Below are 26,490 nucleotides of genomic sequence, written 5' to 3' on the forward strand. Positions count from 1 at the left end.
GGTTGGGAAGGAATTTTCCTCCAGGGCAGATTGGAGAGGCCCTGGAGGTTTTTCGCCTTCCTCTGTAGCATGGGGCATGGGTGACTTGAGGGAGGCTTCTCTGCTCCTTAAAGTCTTTAAACCACGATTTGAGGACTTCAATAGCTCAGACATAGGTGAGGTTTTTTGTAGGAGAAGGTGGGTGAGATTCTGTGGCCTCCGCTGTGCAGGAGGTCGGACTAGATGATCAGAATGGACCCTTCTGACCTTAGTATCTATGAATCTATGAATCTATGAACACCAACGCTTGATTGGGTGAGTTAAAGAACATCATTAACCCTGAACAATCTATGTCCTGTAAATGTAATTCAGATTCCTTGGGAACTAATGTTGCTCTCAGTTACATGAGCACAATACTTACTGAGTGGAATGGGAGTATTGAGAGCTTTACCTGAGGGCAGAAATGGGCCCTAATGTTACGTGAATGAAATTTGTGTAGCTGAATATTTAAAAATATAAGTTCAGTTTTCTGACATTTGCAAATGATTTTCAGCTGGGTGATCAACTTGCTATTATGGCAAATCAGATATGTGCTGTCGTCATTAGCTCATTATTTTGATCCTCACCTCTTTGTTTTAGATGCTGCACTACACTATTTTAGGACTTGCAAATTGACAAGTTTCCTATTCTGCAAGAATCTAAATAAGTACACCTCTAGCAAGTCTGCCATTGCTCAGCATGTTGTGAAATCAGTTCAAACAACTGTTCTCCCAGTTCCAGTGTCATGACTTATTAGTTGAGCAGTGGGTGGTTTTATTCTACACACTCAGCTCAGCTGGCTTTTCAGCATAGGGCTAAATTCTGTCTTCTCCTTTGTGGGTACACTAGGGAGAAGGAGGATTAGGAAACCTCAGCCCCTGCCCCAAAACTCCTACACAGGGACTAATCAATAGCTCTCCCTTAGCAGTGAAGAGAGCCAGGCTAGGAGTAGGGGATTGTTGTACAGCATCAGAAGGGCTAACATCTGGCAGCAGATGCTCAGGTAAGCACATGCAGCATTGTTCATCAGCAGGTGTGAAAAGCACTGTACAACAAACTCCTGCATAGGGATTCTGTCTGCATCAGCCCTGCACAGGCAGTGGCTGCAAGAACTCATTTATGGATTAAAGTGGCTTAATTTTTTAACAGATTTTTATTAGAGACTGACTGAAATGGCCTGAATTTGCCTTTTGCAAAGAGATACTTATTACTTAAATGCAGCCTACAGTACTGTACCTAGTTCAAGGGCCACTTTTATGGTCTCTGAAGTGAGAAAGAGATTTTTCTTTATGAAGTGACTGAAGTGGGTTTTTTTTTTAACCATGGATGAACCAGGTTGGATAAAATTCAATCTGCCCACATTTTACATTTTCTGACAACTTTTATAGGCAGTATCTTTCATTTTCATACACCTGTGCACTTCCTGGTCCCACCCAGAAGCAGAACACCTAAAATACAACCAGAAAGCCAATTCTGGTGAGATTTCCAGATATGTTTTGAAGAACTAAGAATTTTGAACAATTTGCATATGGTTTGGGTGTATTTACCTTGGAAATCATAATTATTTTTAGGTTTTATCATCACAAAATTATTTTTGCATGGTTGGTTCATTTTGCAGTTCTTTCAGCTGCTCATGCAATAATATTAGCATAATCTTTTAATCTTACTCTGCTCCATTTAAAAGTTGCTAAACATTTTTGCAGGAACTAGTAATGCCTGATCCAAAATTCAGGATCTGAATACACTAAAACTTTGGAGTGTTTGAAATCCAGCTGTGATATTTTTTCCCTAAATGAAAGCTCATTTTTATTAGAAACTAAGGACTACAAATGGACAATGAATGAATTTCAGGTGTGCTTAGCAGGCACTACAAGAATAAAACCATTTAGCTGGTCATAAACCAAGACTACTATATACTATACCTTATACCATAGTAAAGTCCTCCAAACTCCATGATAGTAATCCATTTAAAAAAAAACACATGTAAGATCACACTGAATGGTTACACTATGGGTGAGCAAACTAGTTCTGATTAAAATGAATTCCCAAACATCAAGCCAAATTGAACCGCAAACTCTTTTTGTAAGGGTGGAAATATGTTGCTTAATTTTGGTTTCATTGGTCACTTCCTGGTTTCAGCCAGGACAGGAAGCAGAGATGCCAGGAAGCAAAGTTATTCTCATATCTGGACCATGGTAAAAATAGAAGTCATTTACAGTTATTTTAAGGATTAGAAAATATGTACTCTAATTTAAACCACTTTCCCAGTACATAACATGTTCACTGCTCATGGAAATCTACTTCTCTCCAAATGTTGAATGGCTCTTCCCCTTCTCAGTACACTCTGTAATATACAGTGTGCCAAGAAGTATCTGAAGAATCCTATATATATATATTCTTTCTTGTACTAAGATCTCCTTAAGGGTGAGAAACCACAACACTTCTCGGAGGAAACTCTGCATATTGCAACAAGACACCCTAAGGGCAAACCTACCATTATTTTGTTGTCTTATGAATTTTCCACTTTGAATATTTGTCCCAGTGAAAATTTTATAGGATGAGTGAACAGTATCACTTCTAGGTACCTGCAACTTTTAATGATGTTGGGTGGATACCAGCAAAAGGAACAAAGGAGAAATCCATGGAGATAGTAAGAGAAAATGAAAGACAAGTATGGGGAAAAAATGGAAAAAGTCGTTAGTTTAGTTTACTTTACACTACGTGCTACACAGGAACATCAAGCTAAAATTAATCATGACTGTTCCATGTAAGCCTGTCTCCAGCATATCCTTTCATCATCTATGCACCTATTGCTTTGAGAGAACCTGATTCATGGAGCCCAAGGAGAAAAAGAACAAAAGAGATCTAGAAATATATAAACATTGACAATTAAGAAAGGTAACCTGGTCAAATTACTGTTACATCAATAATGGATGAAATGTGTATGTATTTTCATAACCACACTGACTGAAAATCTAACAACTAATAGTAGTAACCTGAAAATACTACAGCTTTTATACATACTGGTAATAATTACTACAAGCTGTCATAAGGCAATCATCCAGAATACTATCAAATAGATTTGCTGCTACTTCCCTGATTCAGAAATATTGTATTGTTGGGGTGTGAGTAACTAAAGACTGATGTGAAGAATAGAAACGAACTATTGACATGAGAAAGTTAGAAAGAAAGCATAACTTAACAAAACATCACTTTTTAATTACCTGTCCCAGAGGGTAGGTGAAGATTTTGCGAGCCTGCCCTGGAGAATTCTAGGTTGCCATAGGCAGGATGGCACCCAGGAATTTCGTACCCTGCAGCATGAATAGAGGATAAACCGTGGCTAGGTATGGCTCATAAGACATCTGAGTGGAAATCTAGCTAGACAACCTGCTTACAAGCAAGTTACGACATAATTTAGATATTCAAGTAATGTATTGAAATTCACACTATATTACTTAAAGCAATACTAAATCTTACACACAAGATGTTGTTTCAACCCACATCTTTGTAGGTTATCTTACATGAGACCTGTTGTAGGTCACAAAAAAGATTTGTAGGACCAAACTCACCCTGGGTCTAAATGGGTGCATCCTCATTGACTTCACTAGAGCAGCACCCGCTCAGTAATTAGGTCTTATAGTTGCACTGTACCACATCAAGTTAAACAGATTTATATTTCGTATCAATTGGGCCAACAAAGTAACTTTTGTGCACTGTGGCAGTAGTACGTTTAATTAAATCTGGGCTGAGATTCAAGTTCTGCATTCCATGTACTGTGCACATCCAACAACAGCAGAAAAATAGCTGTAAAATGTTTGCTGAAAATGAAAAACACAAAAGCAAATAAACCTGAACAAGCAACATAAACCATGATTAACACCCAGCAGAAGCGGATTCAGAGCCAACAAAAGGATAACAGGTAGGCATATCATCAACAGGAACTCCTGTACAATATTTAATCACTGCCCAACATTAACATCAAGCAGTACTGGGAAGACTGGATATTTCCCAGTATTCTATTAAGTCCTTGTTTAGGCAAATTCCTACTCAAGTCAATGGGAGGTTTTCCTGAGTAATATCTGAGTAAGAACTAGAAGCTTTGGCCCTACAAGCTGAATCCAGATTGTTTTCCTGCATGCCTTAAAAATGCAGCCTAATGCTTCTTGGCATGGAAACAAAGACCGTAATTTTGTTCACCTAATTACTGTTCATATTTAACAACCAAGAATGTTTATATAGCTTGTAATGTATCTGATGGCTAATGACAACGTGTACAGGATATCCTACTTTCCAGTGTTCATAATTAATGAGTACTTAGTATTATAAGGAACAACCCATCAGCATGTGTTTGTATAGGCTTCTCTATATGTAGTGGGATGCATATTCAGAACAGGGTAAAAAGAAAAGGAGTACTTGTGGCACCTTAGCCACAAGTACTCCTTTTCTTTTTGCGAATACAGACTAACACGGCTGCTACTCTGAAACCTGTCAGAACAGGGTCTAATTGTTGCACCTGCATAACCCTGCATTGAGAATATCTGAACAGAACTGGAACAATCATGTAAAGGACAACCTTACTGATTGTTGCAGTTACGGTAAAGTGAAGTTGGCAACAGCTACATCTCAAAAGCAAGGGATACCTAGATGATGCACTTTGAATACCCTGATGAACAGCACTGTGTAAGTAGCTTTGTGCCAAATCCTGAGGATCTAAACCCTTCCTCAGATAACTCCAATGAGGGCCACAGCAAAATTTTGCTCAGTCAAGTCAGTGAAATCATTCCAGATTAACGTAGATATATCTGAGAACAGAATTTGGCCCAATGGGATGTTGCCAAAGCAAATAATATAATTAAAGAAAATAATCCCTCTGGATTATAATACCCATTAAAGATACTACTATAAAATTTACCCACATTGACTAATACCCTATGATAATAATAGTAATAATTAATACCCATTGTTTGAGTGTGTGGGTAGCAGAATGATGCCTTTACTTGGGAAAATAAGGGCCACAACCTGCCATTTAATTTAGAATTTAAATGTAAATTCCCCTTTTGAAATTGAATAATTGTGCAAAACATCTGTTAACCCCTATACAAAAATGCCAACTATGCATCACCATTTACAAGAATCTGATCGGAGAGTACTTTAAAAGAACCTTGAAAAATCTATATGTTCCATAGATGAGGGAATAATCTTACTGATGTTCTAATGTAACCAATGTACAGGACAGGTTTATATGCACCTCACAATTAACAACTGATAGCAAAACTACAGCGGTTTCTTCAATCTTGTGATGAGGTCTGGTCTACTTCCAATACTCTAGCATCTTAATGAATAATAACTCAAATGACGCCTTCCTGGAGTGTTAAGAATTAAATACCCTAGTGTAAATAAGAGAAGAGCTTATTATCATCTAGATATCATCATGCTTCAGCTGTTGATTAATCATTGAGAAGTTTATCATTTTAGAAGATCAGCTGAGGTTTCTTGTTTGAGATAAGTGTTGGGGTGCTATGGCTTAGCTACCAGTAACTCATTTCAGGCAAACTTTCCTGTTTCTCTGAAATCTTGTTGTGATTAGTTAGGGATAGATGATGCTTTAGGCACAGCCCTGAGCAGATGGTGATACATAAGCTGCTTTACCCCAGGACTGACTAGCACAGGTCTTGTACCTCAGAGACATCCCTCTGAGGCACAATCGAACCCTGCTCCCCTCTTGTTCTGAAAGGGGGAGGGGACTGAGGAGCAAGAGAGGAAATGGGGTAAATTACAGCAGCCTTTGAAAGGGTGTAATTTACATTCCTTCCCTCTCCTCGCTGCACATGGCTGGACATCTACTCTGGCCAGCAAGGGGGAACCACAGGAATGTCCCCTCTCCACCTCTTTGCTCAAAAAAGGAAGTATTCAAGACTTATGCACTGGTTCTGCACCAGACCCAAGATCAAGGTATGTCTGTCTTGGCTGAGCAGGATTGTATGTATGCTGGAGAGGGGGTTTATATACCTTGTTTCCCTGCTCGACTGAGTAGGAGATGGGCACAGTCTACCACTTACTTGACAGTAACAGGGTTTCTAAAAAGAGCAAAGCTCACCACCTCTGAGAAGCTTGTTTTCTCTCAGTTTGGCATCTGACATGGATCATGTGTGGGCAGACATCCATGAGGATGTAAAAATAAGGGACAGGCTGAGATTCAGTGGATTTTTCTCCATCACACTAACTTACAGGTTAAATAAACCTGAAAATTAAAAAAGGAGGCAAGGAAAAATGTCTAATTTCTACTGTACATTTGTGCTGAGTGCTTTTTTAGTGAGCTGTCAATCTTATGTTTGATAGTTTCTGTCCTTGCCTTCCTGCTGTGATTATCCAGCCCACTCTGTGCCTCTTAATTAATTAACATATGTGTAATTAATTATTTGATATATACCAACACTTATGGTACTTCTTTCCGTGCTCACCTTCTTATCAAGTGGTGATTGGGAAAAAAAAACCTGTAGAAGTATAAATTAACTTCCTGAATTTCAAAGAGGTCTCAGTGCAACCTCCATTTTGTATCTGCAGATCTATAGGTACATAACTGGAGACTGCATTTAAATAACTAGCGCCGTAATGTCTTCCAAAGGCAACAAAGAGAATTCAGTCAAAGATTTTTCCAAAACTAGTGAAACTTGTTAAAACCAATGAGTTTAATAAAAAAACAACCACCCAACAAACCCAAGCAAAAACCCCCACAAACGTTTTTCTAATGAAAGAGCAAGGCTTGTAAGCTTCACAACGGATCACACAAAAGCAATGGGCTGGATTCTCCAGTTCACAAAGTGAACTTAAACTAGCCAGAGATTCGGATTGGAGAATTCTCCCGGGGTAGGGAATCCCCTTGCCTGCCTCAACAGGTGGCGGAACTCAGTGAGGCTGGCGGTGAAAGGGGGACAGCCTCAGCAGTGAGGGAAGGAGACACTTGCTGTGGGACATAAGACAGCTCCTCTACACTCCCTTGAAGTCTCTGGCACCCATAGGGCAGGGGAGGAGTGTGGAATGGCTAGCATTACATAGCTCCCAGCATTACCTAGCTCCCAGGGGCCACGTGGAACTTCTTCTGGCTGTCAGTAACCATGGGAAAGGCTCCTTCTCCAATTAAGAGATGGGTTCTGGAATTTGTTATTGAACCACCCCAACAAAAAAGATGAAACTTATTTATAAAATGGATTTTTTGTCTGGTTTTCAAATCCTATGTGGGAGTGAGGTGCCATTGCAGGTCAGAGAACTCGAAGTCCATTAAAGGCTTTGAGCATATCATAAGGGCAGAGAGAACCACAGAAGTGGCAGCAGGAAGAGTGGCAGGGCCCTTCCCAGGCTGGAATTGTGCTTATCTCCCCGAGCTGTGGTACTGAAGAAGGTGAAGGAGGAATACAGGTTTATTCACTACTCGTCCTACCCTTGGGGCTTATTAGTAAATCACTATATAGACTCCCAACTGTGTTGGATGAGCTACTTCTCATCTTATACAGCGGTAGCCACAGTCAAGGTATGTGGCCCTGGGGTGATGTTAGCTAAATGCGACATCAAGTCTGCATTCAGGTTGCTTCCAGTGCATCTCAGAGACTGTAATTTGCTTGGGTTTCAGTTTGAAGGTGATTACTATTTTGATAAAGTCATGCCCATGGGGTGCACAGTGTCATGCACCGCTTACAAAAGAGACATCTCCATGTTGGAGTGGGCGATTGTATACAAGATTGGCATGAATCACATAGTGCACTATCTCAATTACTTATTATTTGCAGGAAAACTTGGGACAGATAATGGTGAGTACATGATTCAGGCATTTCTGAACCTAGCTGAGTGCCTCAGGGTTCCCCCCTCACCACTGAAAAAACAGAAGTTGTAACATACCTGGGCATTGAACTGGGCATAGTTTGTTCTGTTTCTAGGTTCCCTGCAGAGAAGATGGAATTGGTCAGGGCACTGATAGAGGCTCTTAAAGAGACAAAAGAAATTACACTGATGGAACTTCAGGTGGTCATGAGGCCACCTGAACTTTGTGTTCTGGGTAGTGGCTACTGGTTATATGTCACAATTTAGGGCAACTGCATCTATATTTCCCTTTAGGAGTTCAGCAAGGGTACCCACACCTAGGCTTCCAGTTCCACAGTCATTGCCTCTCTTGGGTGGAGTGTCTCACTCCATTTGGGCTGGGATATAGTCTGGCTGATCAGTTCCCTGCCTTCACTGTGTTACTTCTGGCAGAGACAGGCTGCTGAAACAGACTTGCTTGAAGCAGACTCTTTTCCCTCAGTACTTTGTGGGAAATCCACTTCACACATATTGTTCCAAAGAGTCATTTGGGGTTCCTCACACTTACATTAGACAAGTCCATAAGGCTGGCTTGGATATAGCAAGATCACTGTCAGATTGATGCATCACCTCCCCTACAGCAGTGGATGTAATTAGGGTGCTGATCGACATCCTAGGGAAACACACTGACTTATTGTCTAGACAGGTTTATTTTCTGGATAGCCCTTCTGCCATTACCTTTCATAAATTCATATGTCAACTATGCACATGGTAAACATTTTGCTAGCAATCCAGCACACATCCTTCAAAAATCCACAGAAAGTCATTTTAACCTATGGAACTGAGCTTTTACATGCCCCCCTTCCCCCCCCCACAGCTACCTCATTACCCCAAAACATTTGGGTGTAAACTTGAGACTTGGTTCTCCCACTCCCATCTTCCTCCCAGTTTCTAGGGAGTGTGTTTGTGGTATCCCTGTGGCCCCAGGGGGTTAGCTGCCTCCATGATGAATTGAGCCCTGTTCCACCCTAGGATACTACAAGCAGCGATTCTTTGGCACAAAGGAAGAAATATGTCTGGGCTGCCTCCCTGTGGAACAGCTCTCAACCATGCATGGATCCATGGTCCATATTATAAATAGACAGTCGGCTAACTTGGGTAATGAGACTGTCAAGGGCCTGCATTTTGCACTGACTTTGTTTTAACGTCCTTTTTCATGCAAGTGCCAGTCCCAGGAGTGGATAATGGTGTCTGCCGATGCTTCATCTTGATTTCAGATTGACAGATTCTGGGGGCTCACCCAGTTGTCAATAGGGATCTGCTGGTGATGGCCCCAACAAGTCTGTAACCCTGGCTTGTGACAGCTGAAGGACTAACTGTGGGCTTGCTAGCTCCTTGTAGTAGGCCTTCCGAGTCTGATTTGCCTGGCGTGCATTTGTCAAATGGAAGTGCTGTCATGTGCGGATGGAATGTGTGGGAAAGGAATGGGCAGGAATTGTGATACCAGGTGGCTGGTTAGGGGTGTGTGTGACCAAGCTAGTTGCTGGTGCCCCCTTTTGGCCAGTTCACAATGTGGTTAAAAGGATAAAATAAATGGTTCCCAGAAATAAAAAAACTGGGATTTTGCTGAGGGGCCTTAGGCTCATGAGATTGGGTGAGACCTCATGGCCCTTGTGGGTTTGGGTGAGACCTTGGAGCCCTCATGGGCTGAGGTCACCATCTTTCTGGCTGCGGGGAGGGTGGCAGGACTCAGAACAAGGTGGGTTCTGGGGGGTAGGCTGAGAAAAGCCTACCCTGAGTTATGGGTTATATGGTAGGCGCCCTGTTTCCCTTGCATGAGTTACAGGTTATACGATAGGAACCCTGTAACCCCCAACCTAGTTACGGGTTATATGGTAGGACCCTGTAACTTCCAATCTAGTTACGGGTTATATGGTAGGACCCTGTAACTCCCAACCTAGTTACAGGTTATATGGTAGAAGCCCTGTAACTCACACACTAGTTACAGGTTATATGCTAGGAGCCCTGTAACCCTTGTACTGGAACCACCTAAATGCTTGGTATGGGAGATTACAGGTGATGGACAGGTATTGCCCCTCTCCTGTATTTAAATTTAATAAAAGTTGCAGCCTGCCGCTTAAATTCATCCATGTGTCTGCATGGAAGCTGCTATGCCCGGGTATGGAACATTCATGCTGGGAGTGTGCTTGGGTGGGATTGGGACGGGGCGTGGTGGAACAGAGCTCCACTGTGCCTGCTCCCCAGGTGACCCTGTGCCTGCCCTTGGAGTTTAAGCCGGCAGGGAAAGTTGGACTAACTTCCACTGTGGCTGGGTAACCGATGATCAGACAGCTATAACTGGCTTCCTGCATCCTCCTGTGCTTGGATGCAGTGGAGAACTGGGGTATGACACGGTGTACAAACCCCGCATTGACAGGGAAGGGGCTAGGGAGGCGCTATGTGCTGAGGTCACCCCACCCCTCCAGTCCTGCCAATCGTGCTTGGTAGGGAGGAGGGCTTTAGAAAGAGGAAGCTTCAGTACACAAAATATGGAAACCCTGAGCAGGGAGTGGCTCCTGACACAGCAGGAGGAACCCTCATGCCAGGAACCACCCCAGCTCTGCGAGGAGTCCAGCAACCACAGGGGCAAGCCCGATGGGATAGGGCTGACTTGATTAACCAGCCATAAGGATGCCACCAAAGCTGCTGCCGAGGCACCCCTGAAGTAAGGCAGTGTCTTGGACTTCTTCTGCCTTTCTATTGACCCCAGGAGGGGCTTGATTTGCGCTGATCTGAACTTTTGCTTCCCCCCGACCCAGAAGCAAAGTAAGCAGCCCCACAAAGGCGAGGACACTATTATGACTAAGAGGTTGTGGCCTGTACTAGGCCAACCCTGTGGTGGAAAGTGGGTGCAATGAGGAGTCCCAGCCCAGCTGGGGAGGTGCCCCAGAGCAACTCTTTTTACAACGTGATGGAGAATGCAGGCAGTTGGTTGGCCCTGCTGAAGGGGAAAAGGGGGAGGCCACCTGGTACAGCAGCAGCAACTGATGATGAAGGAATTAGCCGTGCACCAGCAGGCAAAACAACAGAACCTGGTGCAATAAATGCAATTGTGCTTCAGCCCCAAGGGACACTTAGGGTTCAGAGGCCGTGAACTCTGCCCCCCCCGCATGCCCATCACTGTGAAGCTGGCTAAGATGGGCACCCTGATTGACTCTAAGGCACTTCTCACTGCTTTTGAGCAGAAGGCTTCCTCTGCAGGAGCCCTGGGCCACACTATTCGCACCCCAGCTGTTGGGATCCATTCAAGCCACATACTGTGAACTTGACTCGGCAGTGGTGCAGGATTATATGAGGGTCAAAGAGCCATCCTCAGATACTTAGATATATCTCAGGAGACCCACCATAGGCATTCCCAGGAGGAGACGTACTCACTGGGCACATGCCCTCGGGTGATAGCCCAGAAGTTAAAGGACCACGGCTGGCAGTAGCTGAGGCTGGAGAACCGGATGGGAGAATAGGTGGTGGAATTCATTCTCACTGAGCAAGATCTTGCCTGCTTCAGGTTGGGTGTTAAGGCATAGGACTGAGACCTTGAAGGAGGCAGTGGGTCTTATGGAGAATTATCTAGTTGCTGATAATCCTACTGAGGCACCCAAAGGCTGATCATTGGCAGACAAAGGAACTCACTGTGAGACAGTGATGTGTGGCATAAGACCCGACTCACCCCCACTAAGACCCAGATTCCTGGAAAGGAGGCTGGGTCCCCACAGCAGGACAGCAAGGAAGGGAGACAATCTGAGAAAGAATCCCCCTCCCTTAGCCCGATTGTCTCTGCCTAGTAGGGATCATGTTGAGACCCAAGCGAAGTCAGGCTGACAGAAGAGCCTCCCGCAGTGCCCGCCTCCAACATCTACGCTGTCGGGTGGGAAGTGTCTGTCCTGTGGATAGGCAGGTCATTGCTGCAGAGACTGCCCCAGCATGTAGTGTGACTAGGGGGAAGCATGGACTGCAGAGGCTAGGGCATGCAAGAAAAGCCCCACTAAAGTAGTGTTCCCAGTGTGAGTAGATGGAAAAGAGATGATAGGACTGGTGTTCTTGGGATTTAGCCAATGTTGGTGAGCTCCCAGTCCAAGTTATTGGCCCAATGGCAAGGGGGTTTTGAGGTACTGTGTCAGGTAGGCCCCGTAAATTATGAGGTATGGCACCCAGGGAAAAGGAGAGAAACCCAAATCTATCATGTCAACTTACTCAAGGCCTGGCATGGTAGGGAGGCCCTTTTTATCACTCCCCTTGCCACAGACCCTGAGTTAGGCCCTGAGATCCCAACAATGGTAAAGACCAGCTCTGTTGAGATTGGGGAGACACTACGGACAAGCCAACTCAAGACGCTCAGCTGAACCAGCTGATAGAAGCAGTGTTACAAACTGTGAAACGTGATACACTCATTTGACATACCATTATACTGAGATACAACCTGGACAAACAGTAAGAGAGACTGCTCGACCCTTACGGGAGGATGTGGGACACTGTCAAGACTGAACTCCAAACTACGCTGGTCCTGGGTGTTGTGGAAGAGTCACTCAGTGAGTGTTGAAGCCCCACAGTTCTTATCCCAAAACCTGATGGCATAATGAGATTTCGCATGAATTTCCATAAGGTCAATGCAATTTCCAAGTTTGATGTGTATTACATGCCTACAATAGATAAGCTACTGGAATGTCTCGGGGCAGCAAGGGACATATCTACATTTGATTTTACAAAAGGGTACTGGTAGATTCCTTTAATTCCAGAGTCCAGAGAGAAGACTGCATTCACCACACCATTCAGGCTGTATCACTTTTGAATGATGTGTTCAGGTTTAGTGCAGGTTTAGGTTTAATTTAGTGCAGGACTGGAAACCATGAAGCTACATACTTGGGATATATGGTGGGAGGTGGGCAGACAAGGTGCAGACATTGGCCAACTAGTTGATGCCCATGAGAAAGAAGCAAGATAGACAGTTCCTGGGTTTGGCTAGGTAACACAGTGCTTAATGCCAAACTTCGCAACTATTGCAGCCCCTCTTACTGACCACATGAAGGATGGAAGACAATGGAAGGTACAGTGGTCTGATGCTTGTAATAAGACCTTGTGAACATTAAAAGAGAGCTTATGTTGTGAACCAGTGCTCTGCAACCCTCACTTTTGAAAGAAGTCCATACTCCCCCAGACAGGCACATCAGATGTGGGGCTTGGGGCTGTACTCACAGACCTTCAGAGGAGAGGAACACCACATCTTGTATCTGTGTTGAAAATGATTGCTGTGTGAAAAGGCATACTCAGTAATAGAAAAGGAAATGGATGCGAGGATCATGCACTGGTATCTACCTCTACAATCACACAGGTTCTAGGTGTCCCACAGAGTCAGCAAGACCCATAAAAACGCCTGTTTCTTTTCTCAGAGTGCAGGCACTACAGCTGCCAAGGACAGCATGCCCACCACAGAACACAACTCCCTGGGGTTGTTTTTGAGGGACAGGGTATGTGATGGGGTATTTAAACCCAGCACTGACAGGGAAGGGGCTTGGGAGATTCCGTGGGCTGATGTAGAACTGCAAATCATGCATGGTAAGAAGGAGGGCTTTAAAAGGAGGAAGCTGCAGTATGCAAGGCAGAGAAGCCCTGAGAAAGGAGTGACTAGAGTGGCTCCTGAAACAGCAGGAGGAATCCGTAGGCCAGAAACCACCCCACTTTGTGAGGAGTCCAGCGAACCCAAGGGGCAAGCCACATAGAGAGGGACTGACTTGGCTACCCAGCCACAAGGACTCCAGCAAAGCTGCTACCCAGGCATCCCTGAAGTAAGGTGGTGCCTTGCAGTTGTTGACCCCAGGAGGGGCTTGGTTTATGTTGACCTATACTTTTTCTTTTCCCCCACCCAGAAGCAAAGTAAGCAGACCCACAAAGGCGAGGTCACTACCATGAGTAGGAGGCTGTGGCCTGTACTAGGCTAACCCTATGGTGGAAACTGGGCATAGCGAGGGGCCCAGCCCAGCTAGGGAGGCGCCCCAGAGGGACACTCTTTACATGGTGCCTTTGAGTTTTGCAATTCATATGAACCCAAAACTCTGAAAAATCTGACTGCCAGAAATCTATCTATATAGCTAAAATGCACTGGTAAGTTTTGCCAAACCTGGTGCAAAATTAAAGTGATATAGCATTAGCATCCATGGGGGAAGATATCCTACCCTAGGAATGCTAGGTCCATGCATTCTGTACTGCACACAGCTAGCAGTTTTCGTGCAGATATGCTTGCCAAAGCATATTAAGGAAATAAGCAAATTAATGTTCTAGTACACAATGGAGAAATATTAATTTTACTCTCTCTCTATTGCTTCTCAGTGCCTGTTTCTTGCTTTGCTAGTAAGTCCTGCATAATTGCTCATACACAAGTTAATGCAGAGAAATGGTCTCTGCTCCAAATGTGACAGATCTCAGCTTACATAACTCCCCCAAAGCGATATAATAACATCCTGTCTCAGATAATCAGTGTCAGTTATAGTCACTCTAATCCAATTCGAAAGTGCAAGGTTGAGAGATAATGAGTGATTATACAATTTATTTATTTGCCTGGCATATAAATATGAAAATGAATTTAGCAGCATTCCTGATTTACGTGGGAAATTGTGTGCTTTTCTAGTCTGCCAGTGATAACATATACATATGTTATCTGTCATGCATAAGAAATTATAATTGGGGGGGAGGAACGGAAAATGTTATCAGTTCAGTGACCATTTTTTTCTCCATAAAGGACTAGCTGCTAAAACAATATAACCAGCATGGCCTGCTTAAAAGTAATATTTTTATAGTTATAGTATACAGCCAGTGATATTTCCTGCATGAAAAATGTCCTCCTCTATAAATAGCCTGATTAAATGCAGATAAAACCTCCTGATTGCTATTTTGGAATATCTGACTGAATATCTGAATAGCTGACAATATCATTCATCTTTCTGAGCCTTCTCTTTTTTCATATCTTTATTGATTCTTAATGTCTTCAGGCTCTTCATACAACAGTTCCCTTAGCATCCTGCTCTGTGGGTGATGGAATGGAAACAAATTCTGATGTCAAGTGAGGTCTTACTCCATGCATAATACTGTAATAACCTGTTTTCACTTATTCTACAAGGCAAACTCTTGGCCTGGTACATTCAATATGTTACTTTGAATTTAGTCTCCAACCAAGCTGCCAGGAACCACATGAGTTACTTTGAGACCAATATAATGACAGGTTTCAGAGTAGCAGCCGTGTTAGTCTGTATTCGCAAAAAGAAAAGGAGTACTTGTGGCACCTTAGAGACTAACAAATTTATTAGAGCATAAGCTTTTGAATGCATCTGATGAAGTGAGCTGTAGCTCCCGAAAGCTTATGCTCTAATAAATTTGTTAGTCTCTAAGGTGCCACAAGTACTCCTTTTCTTTTTGAGGCCAATAGTCACTTTGCAAACAAGTCCAAGATATTTGCTCATTAACTATGCAAAATATATCAATTCACTCTCCTGCAAGAACAAATAGCTGCTTTGCTGTTTATTGAGGGTGGCAGATGACAGATCCTTTTATGACTGGGACAGACGCAGAAGAGCTGCTTTGCAACTAGCATATTTAAGTAATAATGTTTTGGAAGAGGAAAACACAATGGAAAAGAAAAAGAAATCTCAGTTTTTGCAGATGGGTAAAAGCTGAAGCAAAAGTGGAGGCTTCTGCTAAGCATAAATTTGGCTCATACACTTTTCTTCCAAAAACACTATTCCTGATATACAAGAAGAGATGTAAAGATTTTTACAAGCCACAGTGAGGATGATAGTGTTTCTCCTGCCTCCTGAGGGTTGGACATTTCACAGCTGTTGCTTTCTCGGACTTTCCAAGGCTTAGGTGAATAACTGTTTGAGCAGATGTACCCAAAGTGAATAATACTTGGCCTGATTTTGCCACCCTTGCTCTTGCTCTTACAAGGAATAGGGCAGTAAGGTACTAGTTACAAGGAGGAAAGATGTCAAAATCAGGCCGTATATTAGGGCAGGGTTAAACTGACTACTTTTTGAAGGGTGCCTTGAAATGAAGGGGCTGTGAATGGACACATACATTATTGGGAGACATCTGCTACTAGGATTATCCAAGCTCTGACATTGTTATTTATATACTTTTTATACAGCACTATTTATGTCCCGTAAGACAAGTTAAAGCATAATTTCTGCCATTTTTGCTTTAACTAATACTGGTCTGCTACTTTAAGTGCATTTATTCAATTTGATAAAGCATGTTAGATCTGTTTCCAAATTTTAATTCAAACTTGAATCTTAAAATGACTTAAACAGTAGATATGCCAAGTTGTGGACACCTAGGCCCAGATCCACAAAGGTTTCAATGGAATTTAGGAGACCAACTACCTTTCTGGATCTGGGCCCTAGTTTCGAGTGTTAATGTTTGTTCTGTTTTCTGGAGCTTTCTAAAAGCTATGAAAGTAGAATAGTTTAAGTTAAGATCAAAGGTCTTCTGAGGTGTTATGGGGAAAGTTACTGTGATGAATCTGCTGAGCTGTAATGAGTTGAGTTTAGGAAGGGGTTTGAGCAGATGATGGAGCAAAGATATGAGGTATCTGAAGGGAAAAGCTCAGACTTACAGATGGAAGCAGGGCTGGGGAATTTTGAGGGGAGACTGGGTGATCAGTGGAAGCATGTGACTAAAAGAACCAGGCAGAGGAAAAGACAGGCTAGTGAAGGAGAAATAGAGCTCAGGAACAGGTTTGCAGAGTTGGAAAATGAAGAAGAGGCTCAGCAGGTAGTTGCTGAAGGTGGAAGGCTAAGGAAGAAGAGAAGAGAGGCTAGTCCTATAGGAAAAGTGGAAGAGTCAAGGGAGACTACACCCAATATGAGCCCCAGGAGGATACAGGATGGGTTGAAGAGGATTATAAGGGAAAATAGGAATGGAAAGAACTTGCAGCCAGAGGGAACGGGGAGAGACTGGAGAATAGCACTGTCACCAGGAAAAGGCAGGTCTATGTGATAAGGGACTCTTTATTGAGAAGAATAGACAGGCCTGTAACTAGAGCTGATCCAGAGAATAGAAGGGTGTGCTGTCTTCCGGGTGCTAAGATACGGGATGTAGACCTGAGGTTGAAAAGGATCCTAAAGGGAGCAGGAAAGAATCCCCTAATTATCCTTCATGTGGGAACAAATGATACAGCTAGATTCTCGCTGGAAAGTATTAAAGGAGACTATACTAGGCTGGGGAAGACGCTTAGGGAAATTGAGGCTCAGGTGATCTTTAGCGGGATCCTTCCTGTTCCTAGAGAAGGGCAACAAAGGTGTGACAAGATTATGACTGTCAACAGATGGCTTAGGCAGTGGTGCTATAAGGAGGGCTTTGGGATGTATGGCCACTGGGAGGCATTCATGGACAGAGGACAGTTCTCTCGGGATGGACTCCATCTGAATAGGGAAGGAAATAGACTTCTAGGATCAAGGCTGGCACAACTGACAAAGAGAGCTTTAAACTAGGAATTTGGGGGAGATGGTTGGGAGATGTCCAGGTAATCTCCATGCCAGATTTTAGCATTGAGAGGGAAGAAAACGAAGTAAGAAAGGATACAGCTGTGTGTAGGAGAATGTATATAAGGAGCGAGGTCGGTGTGGATACTAGTCTAATAGGTTATACTGGTTGTAGAATGACTAGGTCTAATAGGGTACAAAATGTGAGCGAGGCCAAACAGCAAAAATTAAGATGTTTGTACACCAATGCAAGGAGCCTAAGTAACAAAACTTACTAGAGGAACTAGAGCTCTGGTGCAGGAAGTGAAACCAGATATTATAGGGATAACAGAAACATGGTGGAATAGTAGTCATGACTGGACTACAGGTATTGAAGGGTATGTGCTGTTTAGGAAAGACAGAAATAAAGGTAAAGGTGGTGGAGTAGCATTGTATATCAATGATGAGGTAGAATGTAAAGAAATAAGAAGCGATGCAATGGATAAGACAGAGTCCGTCTGGGCAAAAATTACATTGGGGAAGATAACTAGTAAAGCCTCTCCTACGATAGTGCTTGGGGTGTGCTATAGAGCTCCGGGATCTAATTTGGATATGGATAGAGCCCTTTTTAATGTTTTTAATAAAGTAAATACTAATGGAAACTGTGTGATCATGGGAGACTTTAACTTCCCAGATATAGACTGGAGGACCAGTGCTAATAATAATAATAGAGATCAGATTTTCCTAGATGCGATAGCTGATGGATTCCTTCATCAAGTAGTTGCTGAACCAACTAGAGGGGATGCCATTTTAGATTTAATTTTGGTGAGTACGCGAGGACCTCATAGAAGAAATGGTTGTAGGGGATAATCTTGGCTCAAGTGATCATGAGCTAATTCAGTTCAAACTGAACGGAAGGATTAACAAAAATAAATCTGCAACTAGAGTTTTTGATTTCAAAAGGGCTGACTTTCAAAAATTAAGGAAATTAATTAAGGAAGTGGATTGGACAGAAGAACTTATGGATCTAAAGGTAGAGGAGGCCTGGGATTACTTTAAATCAAAGCTGCAGAAGCTATCGGAAGCCTGTATCCCAAGAAAGGGGAAAAAATTCATAGGAAGGAGTTGTAGACCAAGCTGGATGAGCAAGCATCTCAGAGAGGTGATTAAGAAGAAGCAGAAAGCATAGAGGGAGTGGAAGATGGGAGGGATCAGCAAGGAAAGCTACCTAATTGAGGTCAGAACATGTAGGGATAAAGTGAGACAGGCTAAAAGTCGAGTAGAGTTGGACCTTGCAAAGGGAATTAAAATCAATAATAAAAGGTTCTATAGCCATATAAATAAGAAGAAAACTAAGAAAGAAGAAGTGGGGCCGCTAAACACTGAGGATGGAGTGGAGGTTAAAGATAATCTAGGCATGGCCCAATATCTAAACAAATACTTTGTCTCAGTCTTTAATAAGGCTAAAGAGGATCTTGGGGATAATGGTAGCATGACAAATGGGAATGAGGATATGGAGGTAGATATTACCATATCTGAGGTAGAAGCGAAACTCAAACAGCTTAATGGGACTAAATCAGGGGGCCCAGATAATCTTCATCCAAGAATATTAAAGGAATTGGCACCTGAAATTGCAAGCCCATTAGCAAGAATTTTTAATGAATCTGTAAACTCAGGAGTAGTACTAAATGATTGGAGAATTGCTAATATAGTTCCTATTTTTAAGAAATGAAAAAATGTGATCCGGGTAACTACAGGCCAGTTAGTTTGACATCTGTAGTATGTAAGGTCCTGGAAAAAATTTTGAAGGAGAAATTAATTAAGGACATTGAAGTCAATGGTAAATGGGACAAAATACAACATGGTTTTACAAAAGGTAGATCGTGCCAAACCAACCTAATCTCCTTTTTTGAAAAAGTAACAGATTTTTTAGATAAAGGAAATGCAGTGGATCTAATTTACCTAGATTTCAGTAAGGCATTTGATACCGTGCCACATGGGGAATTATTAGTTAAATTGGAGAAGATGGGGATCAATATGAACATCAAAAGGTGGATAAGGAATTGGTTAAAGGGGAGACTGCAACGGGTCCTACTGAAAGGCGAACTGTCAGGTTGGAGGGAGGTTACCAGTGGAGTTCCTCAGGGATCGGTTTTGGGACCAATCTTATTTAATCTTTTTATTACTGACTTGGCACAAAAAGTGGGAGTGTTCTAATAAAGTTTGCAGATGATACAAAGCTGGGAGATATTGCCAATTCAGAGAAGGATCGGGATATTATACAGGAGGATCTGGATGACCTTGTAAACTGGAGTAATAGTAATAGGATGAAATTTAATAGTGAGAAGTGTAAGGTTATGCATTTAGGGATTAATAACAAGAATTTTAGCTATAAGTTGGGGATGCATCAATTAGAAGTAACGGAAGAGGAGAAGGACCTTGGAGTATTGGTTGATCATAGGATGACTATGAGCTGCCAATGTGATATGGCTGTGAAAAAAGCTAATGCGGTTTTGGGATGCATCAGGAGAGGCATTTCCAGTAGGGATAAGGAGGTTTTAGTACCGTTATACAAGGCACTGGTGAGACCTCACCTAGAATACTGTGTGCAGTTCTGGTCTCCCATGTTTAAAAAGGATGAATTCAAACTGGAGCAGGTTCAGAGACGGGCTACTAGGATGATCTGAGGAATGAAAAACTTGTCTTATGAAAGGAGACTTAAGGAGCTTGGCTTGTTTAGCCTAACTAAAAGAAGGTTGAGGGGAGATATGATTGCTCTCTATAAATATATCAGAGGGATAAATACAGGAGAGGGAGAGGAATTATTTCAGCTCAGCACCAATGTGGACACAAGAACAAATGGGTATAAACTGGCCACCAGGAAGTTTAGACTTGAAATTAGACGAAGGTTTCTTACCATCAGAGGAGTGAAGTTTTGGAATAGCCTTCCAAGGGAAGCAGTGGGGGCAAAAGATCTATCTGGTTTTAAGATTCTACTCGATAAGTTTATGGAGGAGATGGTATGATGGGATAATGTGATTTTGGTAAGTAATTGATCTTTAAATATTCAGGGTAAATAGGACTAATCCCCTGAGATGGGATATTAGATGGATGGGATTTGAGTTACCCAGGAAAGAATTTTCTGTAGTATCTGGCTGGTGATCTTACCCATATGCTCAGGGTTTAGCTGATTGCCATATTTGGGGTCGGGAAGGAATTTTCCTCCAGGGCAGATTGGAAGAGGCCCTGGAGGTTTTTCGCCTTCCTCTGTAGCACGGGTCACGGGTCACTTAAGGGAGGCTTCTCTGCTCCTTGAAGTCTTTAAACCACGATTTGAGGACTTTAATAGCTCAGACATAGGTGAGGTTTTTTGTAGGAGTGGATGGGTGAGATTCTGTGGCCTGCGCTGTGCAGGAGGCCGGACTAGATGATCAGAATGGTCCCTTCTGACCATATTATCTATGAATCTATGAGTCAACAGCAGGCAATGTGGTAAATTTGCTAATGCTGAATCTGCTTGTTTCCTCCTGCGAGGAGGGTTCTGAGTTGTGAGGTACAGAGGATTCCAGGGAAGTTGCGAGAAGTGGTACTTAGCATTTTTCTAGTACTGTATATTGTTCATAGCACAGCGCCAACTAACTTCGGTTGCAGTTGTGAGCGCTCAGCACTTCTGCAGATCTGGTCCTAGATGTCTCACATTTTGCACCCAGAAAACAAAGACCATTCAGTTTAGTGACCTGCTGTGGAAGATTTTGGTTTAAAGGCTCAGCTTAAGTGGTTATGCTCAGCATCTTATAGGAACTCTGTGGCAGGGATAGAATCCAATTCTCCAGCACGGCAGTCAACTGCCTTAACTATCCTTTCTCTTCCTGCAGTGCCTTGCTCATTCACTACATACCTTCCAAGTGTCACTGTGTCTATGGCCTATCAGCAAGAATTCCTGGGCAGCAAGTTCCCTTCTGCCTGGAGCTCAATTGGAGTGTGTCTCCAAGCCCCAGTCAGACAACTGCTTCGTGTGAAGTCAACCAGTCCACTTCCAACAAGATTGTTTGAATATAGATTGTAGTTATGGACAGGTTTGGGTAGCCAAATCCAGAGTCTGCAAGAGGGGATTGGAGAAACTGGTGGTTCTGGTATAGGTTAATGAGGTCAGTGTCCAAAACTTAATAGACATGGGCTGTAGTCAGACAATGGTCAGAGAGAGCTCGGGTGAGAAAGAACCTTTGGGCACTATACTCGTTCATTACATCCATGGGGATGTACATCCATACCCACAAGGTAAGTCCAGGTAACGATACAGAACCATACAGTTACCACTCACATACAGGTGGCCTCGAATTTAGTCTACCCTGTGATAACTGGGTGAGACTGGCAGTTCTTCTGGGAACTGATGGGAATAGGATGAGGGGAAAGATCCCAGAGGGGAAAGAGGGAGACACAATGAGAAGATACCCCCAGGGTTGGTCAGCTTTGGTGGACACACTGACACAGGGGAAGGAATATCAATGTCCTCAGGAAATGATCCCATGTCACCAGTCAATGACCCTGCTCACGTCCTGCAGGGGCTTGAGCTAAAGACCAGCATACTCCACTCCCTGACACAGACCTGCTTTTTAAGCCAACCTGACTTCATCGCTGAGTAACAAAGTGATTTGACATTGAGTCAGGCCTACGAACATCTCACCTAGGTCAGTGATGAAGTACAAGACCCATGATTATTGAAACAATGGCCACACTTTAAATTACAAAGGAAAAAAATCTACCAGGTGGTGAAAGACCCACAGACAGGGCAAGTCTGGATGCAACTCCTTATTCCCCAAAAGTTTTGAAGGGAGGTGTTAAAGCTGACCCATGTGATACTCTGTGAGTATCCCCACAATGGCTACAATACATGAAGGACCATAACCCCTACTACTACTAACATACTACTTTGAAGTACTGCATCAAGCCAATAAAGACCATACAAATGTGGACTTCTTTTCACGAGACCGGGGGGCACTGTCAACCCAAGTAGACCTGGTGATTCAGAAACTGAGTGGGAGGGTGTGAGACACGGCCTAGAGGCCTCACATTGAACCAGGACTAGGCTAAGGAGGCCCACCTTTCAACAGGTGCAGGGCATGCTCCTAGTGGAGGAACAGTTTAAAAGAACACTGGGAGGCCAGGAATGAGCTGCATATGGCACTGGGAAGCAAGGTTGATGCTGAGAGCTGTGCCAGGAGTGGCAACAGCTTTGTAAAGGCTGCTCTAGCAGGAAAGACTTGATAGCTTTGCTAGCTGGAAACTCTAAATGAGATTGTTTGAACAGGACACTAAAAGTATGTTTCCTTCCCCTTCCTCACCAAACACATACATCTACACGGGGATAAAAGACCTGTGGCACAGCCACAGCTGGCCCAGGTGAGATGACTTGGGTTTGTGGGGCTAAAAAATTGTTGTATTGATGTTCGGACTTGGGCTGGAGCCTGAGCTCTGGGACCCCGCACCATTGAGGGTCACAGACCTTGAGCTCCAGCCCAAGCCTGAACATCTACACAGTGATTTATCAGCCCCAAACCCTGAGCCTCATGAGCCCAAGTCAGCTGGCCCAGGCCATACGTGGATCTTTTTATCCCTGTGTAGACATATCATAAGAGACCCAGGAGAATTTACTAAGCCAGTGACCACACCCCAAACTGAGGCATTCCAGACTGGAAGGAAGTGTCCCAGGGGAAAACATAATTTGGAGTAGTTCAATAACTGAGTCAGATGGGTGGAATGGATGGGCTTGGATCACGCTGCCACGCCTCCACTGGTAGTGACTGAACCTCTGGAGGAGCAATCAGAGCACATGGGATTGATTCAGGGGTCCTCTCTGAGATGTCTAGACTGGCAGAAACTGTAAATCCATGACCTGACCACTTGGCCAGTTGGTCATTGGACCTTCTGACCAAAACATCCAATCTCGATTTTAAAATTTCCACTAGTGGAAAATCCACCACAACTCTTGGATAGTTGTTCCAATAGTTAATTACCTTCACTTTTAACAATTTGCACCTTATTTTCAGTCTGAATTGTCTTGCTTCAAATTCTAGTCATTGGATATATTATACATGTGTCTGCTAGACTGAAGAGCAAATTATCTAATTTCTGTGCCCCATGTAGGTACTTATAGACTGTGATCAAGTCACCCCTAACTTTCTCTTTGGTAGATTGAGGGTGTGATCCAGCAAGGTACTTAGGTACCTAGGTCATGTTTTTAGGCACCACTGCGATCCACAAAACTCCTGGCTGGCTGCCTCCTCACCATGTAGGTGCCTACATTAATTAAGCACCTGCTTTTTTTCCTCTGGGCATTTGCACTCCAGCCTTTCTCTAGGCACCCAGCCACCTATCTCCAGCCTGAGTATGTGCACTGCTGCCTTGTGATAGGTATCCAGATGGCTATCTGCTGCCTAAAGCCCAGAACAATTCACAAACCAGGAAAGACAGGCATTCATCCGCTCAGTTGTGTACAGGGGCCTGATCCACAATGTGGTATCTGAGAATGCCTATGGGATCAGGCACCTCAGGTGAGCCTACATGAAACAACCAGTGAGGGGAGAGAGAAAAGAGAAGGAGGACCCCACCCCAATACCCTAACCAGTAGGTGAAAGGTTATTCACCCAGGATGTGGGAGACCACAGTTCAAGTCTTCTCCTGAGATGGAGAAGGGAGTTGAACAGTTATCAGTCACCTTATAGGTAAGTGCCCTAAACAGTAAATGATGGAATAGTCTGATGTGAGGCTCTGACATTCTCTCCTACTGAAATTCTTTCACTTTAATTAGACAATTACATATTAATTGAGCCAGTGAAAGAGTTAGAAGGACTCCGTAGCTTAGTGGTTAGGGCACTTACCTAAGAGGTAGCATGTTGACTGTTCATACCCATTCTCTCCCTGAGACAGCAGGGGGACTTAATCTGGGGGCCTCCCACATCCTAAGTGAGTATCACAACCACTAGGCTAAAGGTCATAAGGGAATTGCTCCTTCCTGCCCCTTTTGTTTTGTGCCTCACATGAAACATAGGTGGCTGAGTATCTGCTTTCCTGCAGTTCATGGATCGCTAGCAGAGCTAGGTGCCTCCCTGCAGCATGGACTTAGGTGCCTATCTCCAAAAGAGGGGGAGGCTTAGGAAACTTCTCTGGTTAGCATCTCCCATTGGCTAGTTTAGGCAGGTCCCCACCTAAGGTGCTGGCTTTGTAAATTACAGTCTAAGGCATCTACTTCTCCCCATTCATTGTATAGGGATCCTAACAACCTAACTCAAGTTTTGTAGTGCAGAGTTCCTGTGACCTTTGTATATCCCACGCTGAGCTCCTTGAGTCTTTCATGATAAGGTATGTGTGGCAGGGTGTGTAAACCCCACACTGGATAATCAAGGTCTAACAGGTGCCTGAGTACAATTAGGCCACTGGGAGGCACATGGAAGGGGTGGTAGGCATAATTAGTGATGAAACACAGCTGGGGAGAAGTTGGGACTTCTTAAAGGAAGGAGCAGAGGGTAATGGGGAAAAAGAAGGCCAGGAAGGTGATCCTAGAAAGCAGGTTTTGGTCCTTAAGCTAAAGGTAGAGAGATGCCTGGGAGGCCTGGTATTGGAATTGGAGGGTTTTGCACCAGGAGGCCACCTCAGAACAGTGAAGCCTGTGGCTGGAGGAAGGTTGATGTGAGCTAGTAGGAAGCTGGAAGAGGTGATGCCTAATAGGGAGTGACAGTAAAGTTCTAAGGGGTGTTTGGGCTAGAGTTTTAGGGACTGCCAGGAGAGATGTGTATCTAGTCAATGTCTGGAGCCCTGTGTGTGTTCCAGTTGGGAGTAGAAATTGGTGGTAACTAAGCATATTTTTTTTATGTAGCTTTGCTTATTGACAAAAAATGTACCAGATCTTTTCTCTGAATGCAGAAAGACTCAAATAGCAGGAAACAACTTATTTTGCGTCCAACATCAAGAGCACACTCTTCAGCCTGCATCCCTGACACACAAACTTCCCCCTAGGTTTCTTCTAGGGTCAGCTGCTGTGCTTTTAACTACTCTTTTGGTGTGCCTGTGCTCTCTCCTGTCTCTCCTCAGTTTCTTTGTGTTATTCCTGCACAAACACTCCTACCCAAAACAATACTCGGCAAAAACTCCTGGGTGGGTTCACACAGCCCTTTTGTCTTAGAGGCGGTTTATGCTTACAGTTATGTTAGGTGTGAACTCACTCTTCAATTATTAGTCTTAATCCTATAACAAGGTTTCACCCAACTCATAAGAGAGGGAGGAACTCTGCTGTCCTTCTCTTGGCCCTAGAAAGTGGAGATACCTGGAAGGTGCAGGACTGGAGAAAGCTCCTGCCACAAGGAAAGGCTAATGGTAGGCAAGAGTCCAGGTGGGCTAGCAGCAAGGCATGTGACAAGCAGACCTTACCTGCTGCTTCGAGAGTCACTGGAGAGGAACACATTGTCAAAGGTGGGCCTGGGTTCCCCTACCAGCTAATGGGAAGGTGGTGTGAAGTCCCCTAATGAGAGGGGATAAGGGAAATTCAGAGCCCAGAGAGAAGGGTGTAAGGACTTCAGGGGCCAGAAACCTGATGCAAGGCCTGAGAAAGTCCAACAAATAATTCTGTCCCCCTGGAAGGAGAGAGTTTTAAAGTGACCTGAAGGGCTAAATCATGAGAACAGGCAGACCACCACGGACCAGAGTGACCTTGACATGAGGTGCTGGACAGAAAAGAGCTGCTATGCTATGACTGGTCATGAGGGGTGCACCAGTAGAGAGTCCACCATTCTATAGCATGTTTTACAATCCTTTAATATTACTTTTGGCTCTTCTCTGAACTCTCTCCAACTTTTCAATATCCTTGAATTGTGGACACAGGAATTAGACACAGAGAGAATGTAACCTCCTTCTTACTCAAGATTTCTCTGTTCACACATCTAACCCTTTTGGGCACAGTATCACAGTGAAAACTCATGTTCAGCTGATTAATCAACATTGGCCACAAATCTCCTTGTCACTGCTTTCCAGGATAATCTCCTGTCCTGTAAGTATAGCCTACACTCCTTAGATTTAGCTCTAGCAAAATGCACATTGTTTGCTTGTACCCAGTGTGCCAAATGATCCAGATTGCTCTGTATCAGTGACCTCTGTCATCTTCATTTACTACTCTCCC

General features: G+C 43.6%; 1 protein-coding gene across 7 annotated transcripts in view; it reads right to left on the bottom strand.

Moving 5' to 3' along the window:
• BEGAIN (brain enriched guanylate kinase associated) overlaps positions 1-26,490 on the bottom strand; it is a 255,234-nt gene that overhangs the window by 122,784 nt on the left and 105,960 nt on the right. For 4 of the 7 annotated variants that reach the window (XM_038404268.2, XM_043516804.1, XM_043516803.1 and 1 more), the window contains one exon: positions 3,243-3,332. The exons of the other annotated variants lie outside the window; for them this stretch is intronic. In XM_038404268.2, coding sequence (XP_038260196.1) covers positions 3,243-3,332 — 90 coding nt within the window. The remainder of the gene's footprint in view (positions 1-3,242; positions 3,333-26,490) is intronic. 7 annotated transcript variants of the gene reach the window in all.

Source organism: Dermochelys coriacea, chromosome 6 (genome assembly GCF_009764565.3).
Source record: "Dermochelys coriacea isolate rDerCor1 chromosome 6, rDerCor1.pri.v4, whole genome shotgun sequence".
Lineage (NCBI taxonomy): Eukaryota > Metazoa > Chordata > Testudines > Dermochelyidae > Dermochelys > Dermochelys coriacea.